Raw genomic sequence first — 13,509 nt, 5'->3', positions numbered from 1 at the left:
AACTTGCCAAAGCACCTAAAATTCAGTGTCCTACACATGGCAGATAAGATTGTTGGCTTATTACTATCATGCACTTGACATAAAATTTCTCATGTTACCCTTTTAATTTCACTTTGGTAAAACTTCACGCCTCAGCAAAAAGAACCAGATTCCTTTGAGGAAATAGTCCCAAGCCTGGGCTTCCAGGGGAAGTACAAGTTGAGCCCAGGATATTTTGTGGTCACAGAAAGCAAAGATGCTCTCAAACAACTAAGGGGACCACGTCAAAAGGACACAGGAGCTCCTTAAAGAGCTCCCTCCACCTAAACATGACCATCAAAAAGAATAATTTACTATCATATATTATATTTGTAAAAATATACGAGGGCTTACTGAGACTAAAGAGAAAAGGAAGAAGGGTCTTCTTCACAAATAAAATAATGCCAACTAACAGTGAAGAAACAACAGAATTAGAAAAATCACCATTTTACAAACCATGGATGTTACAACTGATTCAGGCATAGATCATCAATCAACAAATGTTAAAATCACTGGATGAAAGGTAGTATCCACATAATACTAAATTACCATCCCGTAGACTACTGCTAATGACAAAGAAAAAAAATGTACCTTCACAACAGAGAGAAAGTAGTTTCCACCTTCACTTAGCCTCACTAATAAGGGTCTATACCTCAGTATGTCTCTCTCCACTGGATGCAATATGACTCTCACATGACCTGCTATGAAACATTCTTGTTAAAAATGTTTAAATTGAATCAAATAAAAGCCTCCATATCAGTGGCTCTCACTGGGGGCAACATTTGGCAGTGTCTGGAGACATGTTTGGTTAAGAGTAGGTAGAGGGCAGGGATGCTGCCAAACATCCTACAATGCACAGGACCGCATCCACAACAGAGAATGGTCCAGCCTAAAATGTCAAAAGGACAAGGCTGAAAAACTTTCCTCTAGACCTGACTTTCAGTTTATAGGAAACACAGGAGGTAGAGGAATAAGTGAAACGAATGGATCCTAGGATCATTAAAACAAACAAAAAGATATTTTTGAGATAAGTGAGGAAATCTGAATATGGAGTGTATAATACATGATATTAGAGAATTACTGTTAATTATCTGAGATGTGAAAACAGCATGATTGTATCAGAGAATGTGCCATTCCTAGGAGACATCTCGTGACTTGGGGTGAAGCATCACGATGTTTGCATCTTACTTTCAAGTGCTTCAGAAAAACAACATGTACGCGTGGACAGAAAGAAAGCACATGTGGCAAAATGTTAGCTTTTGAATCTAGGTGGAGGGTATAAATGGACTCTTTCAACTTTTCTGGTGTTAGAAATTTTTCAAAACAAAAAGTTGGGAAAAAAATGGAGAAATTACATTTTGATATATCATCTATTAAAATTGCTTGCTAAAGGAGTATCTTCAAAAGTACGCTAGGTGTGCACCAACTACAACCCGTGGGCCAGACCAGCCAAGACTGTGTATGGCTCTTGAGTGAAGGGTGCTCCTTACATATTTAAATGGCAAAAAAGAGAATAAAGTATATATAACAGAGATCACAGGTGGCCCACAAACCTTAAAATACTTGCTATCTAGGCATTTACAGAAAAAGTTTGCTGACTCCTGCTTTAGAGAATAAATGTCTAAAATGTGTTTTTCAAAGTAAAAATTTCCCCAAGAAATACAAGGGGTTAGGAAAAAAGAACTCTTGGGAGTTGTGATCCTTTGGGTTCTCTCTCTTCTAACAGGTTCTCCACTCCCATCTTTAGTCCAGCTTAGTATTTTGGAAAAGTCACTTAAAAAGGCCTAGTTTTGATCACAATCCTCAATAAACTTTACTACCTGCAGCTTCCAGAAAATTAACTGAAATTACATTGAAGGCTCAGAATCACTTTAAAATTTTGTTACTGTGCAGACATAAGCAATTTTTAAAAAAATGGTAAAGATGTTAACTTGCTCTTTCAGTCAGGTACAACAGCTCCCATCACTTAAGTGTGCTGTTTTATAGACTGAATCCAAGAAAGTCACGGGAGTGACTTATTCTAAGTTCATACACAAAGCATAACGAGCCTGATGAAAGGCCTATTCTAAAGAGCCTGTATTTTGGCAGACACCCTTGGCAAACTGAGTCATTCTCACAGCAGAGTCCTCTCAATTGGCCAATCCATCACTAGTAACCAGGATGTCTGACATTTGACAAGATAATTCCAGGGCATACTTGAAAAAAAAATGTCATCTGGAAGGTATTTATATCTACGTTTTAATTTCTACAGGCCAGAATCACCAGAAGTGAAATTTGTAACACACAGAATATTTCAGAGTCTCAAAAAAAGGGAAACCACAGTCTCAGAAAATGAAAACCAAAAGGCGTTCCTCTAGACAGTCAAAGTGATCACCACCTTATATAAGTTGCTGACATCAATGGGCTTTACCTGCAACAGAGGCTCATCAACCTCTTTATTTGAAACAAGCATGTCAGTCTCTCAGACCCGTCCAACTGCTGGACAAACAGAGAGCTGTGTTTAATTAAGTTCTGATACAGCCATATCTGAAACAGCAAAACATACAAATTACAACTCTCGATCCACAAAAAGCTAATTCTTTACTAAATTACATCACATTCCAAATGTCTTTAAGTGGGAAATAGATACGTACTTAAAACATGATAACAAGTGAACCTTCTAAGTCAGATTTTACTTAGTAGTATACACATTTTCAATTTTCCATCTTAAAATAGCACATTAGTATTAAGCTAAATTACTAAATTTATTATTAAAACAAAGTACACATAAAACTCATGTAAATCTGAAACAAAAATAGTTCATTTGCAAAAATCAGCAATCCATAATAAAAATATATGAGAAACACAATATTAATCATAAGTTATACACGATATCCGTTTCTTCTTTTTACCTTTTTCCTCTTTTGGATACTCCCCTTCCCTAACTTCATGAAATTCTGGTAGAAAAGGCAATCATATGGCCCCACGATTCCCCATAAATGGTCAGGGTGTAATATGTAAGGTGACGGATGTGTTACTTAACTAGATGGGAGGAATCCTTTCACAATGTTTACATATGTCAAATCATCACAGTGTGTACTTTAAATATCTTTCAATTCTATTTGCCAATTATACCTCAATATAGCTGAGGAAAAAAAAAAGAAAAAGGTCAGCTATGTGTCCGGGCTGACCGGAACTTCCCATTCTCCTGGACACGACTGGTCAATGAGTTCAGCAATGTTGAGTTAGGTTTCTGTCTAACTTGCATCCGGGAGACCTGACTATCTAGTATGGACATAGCTGCCATAAATGGTTTTGAAAACTCAATACCTAACAAGAAATCTCTTCTACTTTCTTACTATATTTTTATAAAACAGACTGCTATTTCTTCATTTCATAAGGCCCATTGAGAACCAGTTAAAATTAAGATAGCTTCTTAAGTGTGCCACATAACCTTTCCTTTGCCTGCTATCTTTAAGGACTTTCTGCTTTTACAGTAACACTTATGGATATAAAATGTTATCAAACAATTAAAATACTAATGCAAAAGCATTTTGCATAACAAATTAGGGTATGTCCTAAATTGGGTAGAAATAACTCTGTGAACCACTCAAAATACTAATTTGCCTACACACACGCTTTCTTCCTGAGGTGTCTGGGGCTGCCTTGTCCATCTTTTCTCAGGAACCAATTGGATACAAATACTTTCTGCCCTTTCTGACATGTAGTTCATTCTAAAATTTGTACTATCTATTAACAAATAAAAATAGGACATACAGTAACCAAACACTATAAACTATAAATCTAAAGGGCAATTGTAGGAATTATAAGAATAAGGCTGTAAATATATTAATCAAGTAGTCATGTTTCAAGTTGTTTATGAAATTTTACTTGAACACTTCTGGACTGGATTTTGATACTGTATTTTACAACCTTGACAAATGTACCGATATCATCCAAAATGTTCTGGTATCACTACATTAAACATTTACTTTGCTTAACTTTTTGTTGTTGTTGCTATTATTTACTAAATGTAGACGAGTAAAGTTTTAAAAACTTTCCTTCTTATTTATCCTTTCTCAGGAAGTCAACTGAGGATGCATATCAATAAAACAAGGGAGTAAACCAAGAAAGCAAAAAGATATGAAATCAGGAAAGAGGATCTGAAACCGAAGCAAAGCAAAAGGCTTTCCCAGGATAACGGCAGGCCTGGGACAAGAAGTTCCTGGGATGGAGGAGGAACAGCTCCAGGGGAAAAAGAGCCTCAGATTACCTGACATCGCTCATCACGGAAAACTGTACTGAGAAGCATTTTACAGCACTGTTGGAAGGTGGAAGAAGACTTTATCAAGAGATTCAAAGAAAATTAAACAAAAGTGAGGCAATTATTAACTTCAGAATAATTCAAGAAAACCGTACACAAAACAAGATATAATCATAGTACACAATTTTAGCAGAGACCATATTTAAAGTCATAACAATAAAATAAATAAAGGGTGGAGGTGAGGAAGGGATAGCCATATATTCTTTGTTTTGCAGAGAGTATCTTAGAAAAACTATCAAAAGTGGTGTTACACTTGCTCCTAGAATGGGAATTAAGGAACCCGAAGACTGGGGCAGGAGACTTTCTCCCCACACAGGATTAATTAATTATTCTTGCATTTTTGTTTGCAAACTGAATAAACATTTAGGTTCACTTTTGTTACATTAACCAGGTTTGACGATATTTCATTCTGTTCAGGGTTTCAGAATCTGCACCTGAGCAATTTGCTCTGTTTCAGCTTGAGGCCTGGAGTCAAACGCACACATTCAGCTCCAAGCCTTTCACCACGGCTGCTGAATCAGGGCTGTGCAGCTGCACCACGTTTAGAAACCACACGGGGCGTAATGATCAGGCCTTACACATGGAGCACGGCAAGAGCATCTCCTAAGGAAAGTGGTGCTCTGGAGAGACATAAACGACTGAAGCCCACACGTCTGTGCTCCTCGGTGATCTTTCAATCTACAAGATTAGAGTACATGAAGATGGGGACGGACTGTTCCAGAAAGAAAGCCAGGTTACCTGCTGTTGTACTTTTTTCTGATTCTTTTTCTCATAAACTTCAGATAGAAAGCCCGGAAAGAGTCTGCACTTAAGGAAGGTCCAGAATGGGTGGATTAAGCCACTTGTACTGCCTCTCTAGATTGGCTCCAGTTTATGGAAAGTTCTTCCCATATTCCAGCCTACCTCAACTCAGGAAACAATGCTGGGTTTTAAAGCCAGACACCAGATAAGCAATAAAGTATTCCTCTGTCCTCTGTACTTACATTTCATATGGGGATCTTTCTAGTATGTATGGTTGTAGTATGGAAGATTTACTTTTCATTGTATACCCATCTTTTAATACAATTTGAAATTTTTATTACAAGTAAACAAGAATTTCTAAGAATAAATACTTATCTAACCTAACACTTATACATGAACCTCTTAATATTTCCTGGGAATCAGAATATAATAACAAGTTCCACTTTTTAAAAGATTATTCATCTATATGTATTTATATAATATATCATTTATATGTATTTTCTACCATTAATACACACTGTTCCTCATCTTTGATAACATCAGAAGTTTATAAAATTTTAAAGTAACACAATTATATTTTGGATGTTTTAGGAGACAGATTTTAGAGATTTATATTAAAGTATGTACAGATAACATGCTATGATACTTTGAATGCACTTCACAATGACCAAGGGCACAGGTGTGGAGGGTTCTGTGTGAAACAAGGTGTTAATGGCTGTCCAGACTGGGTAATGGGTACATGGTGGATGGCTCAACATATTATTCTACTTTTTCTCATATTTGAAATTTTCCATAATAAAATAATGAAAAACCCTACTGCAAATTTACATTGATTTTTAAGAGGTAAAACACATTACCACAAAGATGACCTACTACAGCTGCCTGAGGAAAAGTTCACGAAGGCGAGACATATTGGAGGGGTCATCTGACAACATTACAAAAAAAAAAGGCTGGAAAATATGTAAACAAGGATAAGTGAAAACGGAGTTAACACTCACCAAACGTTTTGAGTCTTCATTCTGTTTGTAAAAAAACAGAAGCTGCCTCACCAAAAGGGTAAGGTTGGGACCATTAGCAATGGAAAAAGTGCCACCAGACTGTGACAAGTTAGCGCAGCGATCAAATGCACTTCTTTGGATGGAATACTGAAAACAAACAAAACAATACACAAATATAGTACACCAGCACATAATTGTTATGGTCTAAATGTTTTAACAGGAGCGGTGCAAATAGACAATTAAAGCGTCGTTGCGGTGGAGTTATCAGTAAAAGGTTATAAAAACCAAAAAACCTGGAATGCACTGAAAGATCATTAAATGTCCACTAAAAGAGCCTTCCACTACTTTCCTCTATTTTGATCTTAAGCTGTGGCTTGGTCTATGTTTGTATTTTATTATTTAAAAATCACCTAAAAACTCACCTATCTATAAATCTTTATGTGAATATAAACTAATAAAGTTAATTATTGGGGAAAATACTAATATCAGCATTAACTTTCATTAAACAGGTGTACAAAAATACATACAAAATGATTCTACTTCTAAGAATGCAAGGCCACATTTACAATAAGCTCTCGCATGCTCTTCTAATTCTTTCTCATTTTAAAAACAAACTTACTTGCTGTTTTCTGTCTCTATAGCCTCGAATAAATGACTGGATAATTATTGCATTTTTCAATCTTCGCCTTTCTTCCTGAATATTGGAGGGAGGATAAAACAGTCAGAATCAGTGAAAATGACATTTAGCTAGTAAAGACTTCAAAAAAAAAAAAAAAATCAGCTATATAATCCACGTACCACAAAATTCACTCAAGCGTACCATTCACCAACTTTTAATATATTCACCAACTTTTAATATATTCAAAGTTGTGCAACCATCACCACTATCTAATTTTAGAACACTTTCATCACTCACTCCTCAAAAAACCCCCCTGTACCCATTAGCAGTCACCCCTCATTCCCTGCCCCCACTCCTCCACCGTTACCTCCCTCTGCCTGTGGCAACCGCTCATCAGTTTTCTGTCTGTGTGGACTTGCCTATTCTGGACATTTCATACGATAGATTCATATACTATGTGGCCTTTTGTGTCTGGCTTTTCTCATTTGGCATGATGTTTTCAAGATTCATCTATGTTGTAGCATCTATCGGTATTTTACTCCTTTTCACGGCCAATTAAGATTCCACTGTACGGATGTCTCACATTTTGTTTATCCATTTATTAGCTGAGGGAAGTTTGGGCTGTTTCCACTTTGGGCTATTATGAATAACGCTGCTGTGGACATTTGTGTACAAGTTTTTGTGTGCACATAGGTTTTCATTTCTCTTGAAAGTATAACCTAGGAGTGGAATTAACATTTGAGGAACTGCTAGACTGTTTTCCAAAATGGCTACTTCGTTTTATAATCCCACCAGCGTAGTAAGACTTTTATAAAAAGTTTTAGTTTTAAACACAAGGAGAATACACACAGACAAAACAAACATCTATCTTAAAGGACACTTTCTTGTTCCAAGAAACAATAGAGAAAACAATTTGAGAAAACTCTAATTTTTCTGAGACCATCTTTAAAATTTTCAGTGGCCTAGCAAAAACATATATGCTTCATCATCATCATCATAACCATTGCAGCTACCACTGTTTGAGGGCCTACTATGTGCTAGCCCTAAGAGAGACACTTCACATGCACTCATACAATAACCTTACAAGTGAGTATTACTCCTATTTTAAAGATGGAGAAACTGAGATTTCCATAAAGACTAAGTGATGCCAAAAGATGTAAGAGAGTCAGAATTCACACTCAGGGGCCGGCCCGGTGGCTTAGCGGTGAAGTGCACGCGCTCCGCTACTGGCGGCCCGGGTTCGGATCCCGGGCACGCACCGACGCACCGCTTCTCCGGCCATGCTGAGGCCACGTCCCACATACAGCAACTAGAAGGATGTGCAACTATGACACACAACTATCTACTGGGGCTTTGGGGAAGGAAAAAAAAGGAGGAGGATTGGCAATAGATGTTAGCTCACAGCCAGTCTTCCTCAGCAAAAAGAGGAAGACTAGCACAGATGTTAGCTCAGGGCTGATCTCTCTCCCAAAAAAAAAAAAAAAAAAAAAGAATTCACACTCAGATGTGACACTAAAATCTGTACTCTGTCTTACCACATGACATTGTTTCACGTCTTCTATGAATGCCACCTACCAGGCTTGAAACACACACACGCTCACTCAATCCTGGTATTAGAGAACACCATCAGGTCACGCAAGTGTACTGTCTGAGCCTGAAACGGTTACAACATGGGAACCCTTGAGCTTAAACCTGGTTTGGGAACCTATTCACTACTATGATTCCAAGAGCACTTAATTAAAAACTCATATATCATTCCATGAGTTTTCAAAACATTCATTTTTATTCATTCAGTTGTTCACTGAGGAAGAAGTCTCAGAAACACTCCAGCCTTCTTTCTGGTTGGGACCTAAAGGCAACATGTTAGGTGTACTGGAAATAGATCAAGCCTCACAAGGACTGAAGGCCAGTTTAAAACCAGCTCAACTGTGTATTAGTTAAAGTTGACTTTTCCCTCTCTCTACTGCCTGCCAAAAGCAAATCTAACACTCTCCAAAGGAAGAGATCACATTCTAGAGCCTGAAGATTTCTCTGCAGCTTGGCATATGCAATGTCTAGTATTCAACCAAAAATAACCAGGCAAAAGACAAGAACTAAAAATCAAGAGGACAAACAATAGAAACAAAGCCACAGGACATCCAAATACTGGTGTTTAAACACTATCTTTAAAAATCTACAATTATGTTCAAGAAATTAAAAGAAAACTGGGAAATAAAAGAATCAAAGAAAATTCTAGCACTGAAATTAAGAACTCAATGGATGTATTTAACAATTACACACTAAAGAGATCATCTGTAAATTAGAAGTTAGGTCAGAAGAAAATATCCAAACCAAAGCATAGATATTCAAAAGAATAAATATACAGAAAAGAGTATAGGAGATATATAGGGCATAATGCAAGGTTGAATATATTTGTAATTGGAGTCCAAGAACAAGAGGAAAGGCAGAATGGAGCAGAAGCACTACTGGAAGAGATGATGGCTGAGAATTTTCCAGAAAAGATGAAAGACATCAACCAATAAGTACTTATCTTGTTTGAACAGTGATTTTCAACTGAGGGCAATTTTACTACCCAGGGGACATTTGGTAATTTCTGGAGACATTTTTGATTATCTCAATGGTGGGGGAGGGAATGTTGCAGCATCTACTGGGTAGAGGCCACGGATGCCACTAAACATTCTCCAATGTACAGGATAGTCCCCAACAACAAAGAATTATCTGGTCCAAAATGTCAACAGTGCTGAGGTTGAGGAACCCAGCCTAAGAGTCTGCATTTGCTGTTCCCTTAACCAATAATGTTTTTCCTCCAGTTTTTCACAAGGCAGCTTCTTTTTCATCCTTCAGAAGTTAGCTCAATTCTAACCAGCTCAGAGAATCCTTCCCTAAACACCCGACCCAAATCAGGCCTTCCCAGTTACTATCACAGTGCTCTACTGCCGTCACAGCACTCATCACCATCTCAGGAGCTTGGTTACTATCTGTGCTCTATCACCAAGCAGGAACACTGGCTGTCTTATTCACTGACTATATACCCAGTAAGCAGAACAGTACCTGAAATATAGCAAGCTCTCAATTAATATTTGTTAAAAGAATGAATTATTAAAAAACAAAGGAAAACAAAAAAACCATCTAGAAAAGCAGATCATAAGATACTACAATTGCTGATTAATCAACAAAGTAAAGCCAGTTTAAGAAATTATCACCAGAAAGATGGAATGTAAAATAAAGACTAAAACAATGACTGCCACTGGCTCCTTTCATTTATTTACCTCCTTCACAATAGCTAAGATATTTCCCTCAACAGTGACTTTTCTCCTTTTGCTTGGCAAAATATGAAAATTATATACTAAGACTTTCTAGATGATCTGGAAACCATATCTTAAGCAATAAGTAAACTAAAAGCCCATTTCCCATCTTTTCTACACTGGTTCCAGAATAAGTGACTTACCGTAAAATCCAACAAATCCAGAAATGTTTCTAAAGCTTAATACATATAAAAATATATATATTATGTCAGATAGAACATACATATACCTATATGCATATAACAATAAAACCAAGACTTATTTAAATGCTTTGGAAAAATGCTCGTCTGGAGAGACTATTACAAAACTGTTTTTACCTCTCTCTTTCTTCTTTCTTCCTGAGTACGATGTAAAAGAGAAGCCTTTTCTTCCTAAACACAAAAAGAGAGAAAAGATAAAGGTTATAATTTCAAATTCTAAAATACTCTCACACAAAAATTATAGAATGTTTTGGCCGAAAAAGGATTCTAAAGATCATCCAATTGAACTATCTGACTTAATGAGAAATCTGAGGCACAAGAGGTTAAATAGTTTTCCCCCGAGATCACAGATCTAATTACAGTTAGTATTTCAGTAGTTTACTAAGAATAAAATCTGACTACTTTACACACACAAGTGAGTTCAAGTACAACTGGGGAGATCTGAGTAAGATCAGTGCATTGTATCAATGTCAATATTCTGGTTGTGATATGCACCATAGTTCTGCAAAATATAATCCCCAGGGGAAATTAGGCAATGTGAATAAGGGACCTTTCCACGTTATTTCTAACAGTTGCATGGGAGTCTACAATTATCTCAATAAAAATTCAATGAAAAAAATCAATTTATCATTACCAAATTTTTTAAAATATTTTTTCATCATAAGTAAAATTAAATTTTAAACAAAGTCAGTTGGTATGTAGAAGGAACTAAATTAAAGGTCTCAGACATTACATATGAATCTTTAGAAAACTTAATAAACTTAAATTTCTTAAAAACATATATTCCTTTAGGATAGTGTCAGAAAGCAAGTAATTAAGCCAATTTAAAATTGTATATTGATATGTGAATGAACACACAATGTGTAGAATGAAAAGTTTCTCACTGACAAAATTTAAAGCCAAAGAAATAAATCCTCCAGATATTTTCCATTACAAAAAATTTCATTTCTCAAATTTCAAATAAAAAGCCTTTATGTACCACACAGTCCAAAGTCATAAAATATTCTGTTTTAAACTTAATTAATTAAAGGGGGGAGGGATGAAAAACCTAAAGTAAAAGTGCAAAGTTAGGATGTCCAGAATTATAGAAACCTTCCAGATAAAAATATAGACATATTTTTAGTCATTATATTTATTTATGAATAGAATTGGTATGTTTATGTCTATAATTTCTTTTCCTTCTATCTCCATTTGTCCAGATTTAATATATGTTCATATTTGTTTATAGCTAAAGAGCCAAGATTTCTTAAAATAGTATACACTGTTACAACTACAAAAAAACATACCTAATGTCGGAAATAAAATAAACCAACATTTTACCTTAAAAAAAATGGTACATATTGGCAAAGCAGTCACTAAATTTACTTCAACATACAAATAAGCTTAGTCGTCACGAATCTAAAAGTTCCATGGGTTTGAGGACCTCATCTGTTCCTTACCACCATGTCCTTATCATATGCTTCAGTGTATGGCACATGTAGGTATTCAATAAATATTTATAAAATGAATGAATGAACATTTCCTTTAAGTAAAACAAAGTAGTCTAAAAGGAGGAGTAACCATAACAGCTGAAAAGCACTTTTGGATACCTGCAACACAGCACCTATACTGCAATATTTTAAAAATTAAAATAGGTACTATGTATCAAAAAGCATAATTGGCTTCTAATTGCACACCAGAATTTCTCAGAAACTGTACTTTAAGTTTGAAGCTCAAGATAAGGGAGGAGCCATGAAGCATAAGAAGCACTGCTGGACACGTTGAGGATGAATATTCTTCACTTTTGATTACCTGTAGATTAAAATCGCTGGACACAGGACACCATACAAATGTGAAGGTCACTTCTCTCACCTGTGTTCAGGGGCTATGAAGTTTCCTACTTAAAAGACCCCTCATTTCAAAACAAGCAAAGCAAGCAAATCCAAAGTACTGGATACACACATGCACACAAAACATGACATGCAATTTCAACAACAAAATCATATTTTTAAAAATGTTAAGGCCTTTCTTTCAAAGACTACTCATGCTCTCTAAATATTTAACAGAGAAAAGAGAAAAGTCTACAGGGAGAGATCGACCTATGCCACGCATGAAGTCAGTCACACAGGAAAGTCGACTCCAGGAACAGCGTCAGCCGCCCCCAACACTGATGTGTCTAGACCTGTGCACTGTGCCCTACCACAGGAAGGACAGAGGGAGGAGGACACGTGTGCAACACAGAAACTCACACAGCCTGCAGGCTCTCTCCCCATATGCCAAAGCAACATTCTAAACCTTGGATTTGGCTAATTCATGTATTCCTCAGAACAACCTTCTGAGGTAAGTACCATTATTTTTCCTGTTTACAGATAAGAAAATTGAGATTCAAAAGTGGTAGGGCCAAGATCTGAATTCAGACATGTCCAGAGCCTAAGCCATTAAGCAGTGTGCTAATTACCTTGAAAAAGAACATTAAGTATGATATGATCATATTATTTTGCATTTTGAGAAATTAAAAAAAAATCTTTTGTCCCCATAATACATAATCTGGAAGGTCTATCAGAAAGGAGGCTGGCGGGGAGGGAGAGGCCACAGAAGAAAAATTTTATCACCAAAATTTAGTATGAGCTCAGAAAGCATGGGGAGCAGGAGGAGCTGAGAAACAAAGGACACAGAATGTCCAGAAAAGGTGAACTAAGCAATCAAAGAGACCAAGGACACAAAGGTTGCCATAAAAAACCAATTTAGTACAGAAAGAACAAGTGTGATAGAGTACATAATCAATGACCATAAATTATGTGAACTGTCAATATGTAGCACCTGAACTTGTAACCAAATTCCAGATCAGAACCAGAGCATCTTCTTATAGTCCTCATTTCAGAGAACGTCTCCATTCGGGGGTTCATAGTTTGGCGCGAGAAAAAGAAGCCTACTTATGTGGGCCAGACACAATTCTAGACACTACCAATAAAGCCTGAATAAAACAGACTCGGTCCTTACCCTCGTGAGTACACATTTTAATAGAGATATGCACAGGGTATAAGAAGACACCATGGAGAAAGAAGAGGTACCCTGCCCCGGTGACTCAGAGAACACTCAGAAGAAAAGGTGAATTCGAAAGAAATCCTAGAAGGAGGTGTTCAGCAAGATGATGACGAGATGGGAAAACATCCCAGCAGAGGGAGAAAGCACGTGAAGCAGGAGAGAGGCATGAGAGCACAACTGCTGGGAAGGAAAGTAAAGGATGAAAGAGAGGGGGGCTGACCTGGACTCTCTGTGTAGGAGTCAGAGGTCGGAAATTGAGGATGAATCTGAGAACTCTACCTCTGGCTACATGAACCATAAA

General features: G+C 36.7%; 1 protein-coding gene across 2 annotated transcripts in view; it reads right to left on the bottom strand.

Annotated features, from left to right (window-relative positions):
- UBE3C (ubiquitin protein ligase E3C) overlaps positions 1 to 13,509 on the bottom strand; it is a 138,956-nt gene that overhangs the window by 98,145 nt on the left and 27,302 nt on the right. The window contains exons 2-5 of one of the 2 annotated variants that reach the window (XM_058534166.1): positions 10,302 to 10,355; positions 6,680 to 6,754; positions 6,061 to 6,207; positions 2,429 to 2,544 (exon numbers count right to left, since the gene is read on the bottom strand). In XM_058534166.1, coding sequence (XP_058390149.1) covers positions 2,429 to 2,544; positions 6,061 to 6,207; positions 6,680 to 6,754; positions 10,302 to 10,355 — 392 coding nt within the window. The remainder of the gene's footprint in view (positions 1 to 2,428; positions 2,545 to 6,060; positions 6,208 to 6,679; positions 6,755 to 10,301; positions 10,356 to 13,509) is intronic. The other variant, XM_058534169.1, reaches the window with a different exon arrangement.

The sequence above is a fragment of the Diceros bicornis genome, chromosome 3, assembly GCF_020826845.1.
Source record: "Diceros bicornis minor isolate mBicDic1 chromosome 3, mDicBic1.mat.cur, whole genome shotgun sequence".
Taxonomy (NCBI): Eukaryota; Metazoa; Chordata; class Mammalia; order Perissodactyla; family Rhinocerotidae; genus Diceros; species Diceros bicornis.
Note: the sequence above shows the minus strand (reverse complement) of the source record. Positions and strands in the feature narration are given on the sequence as shown.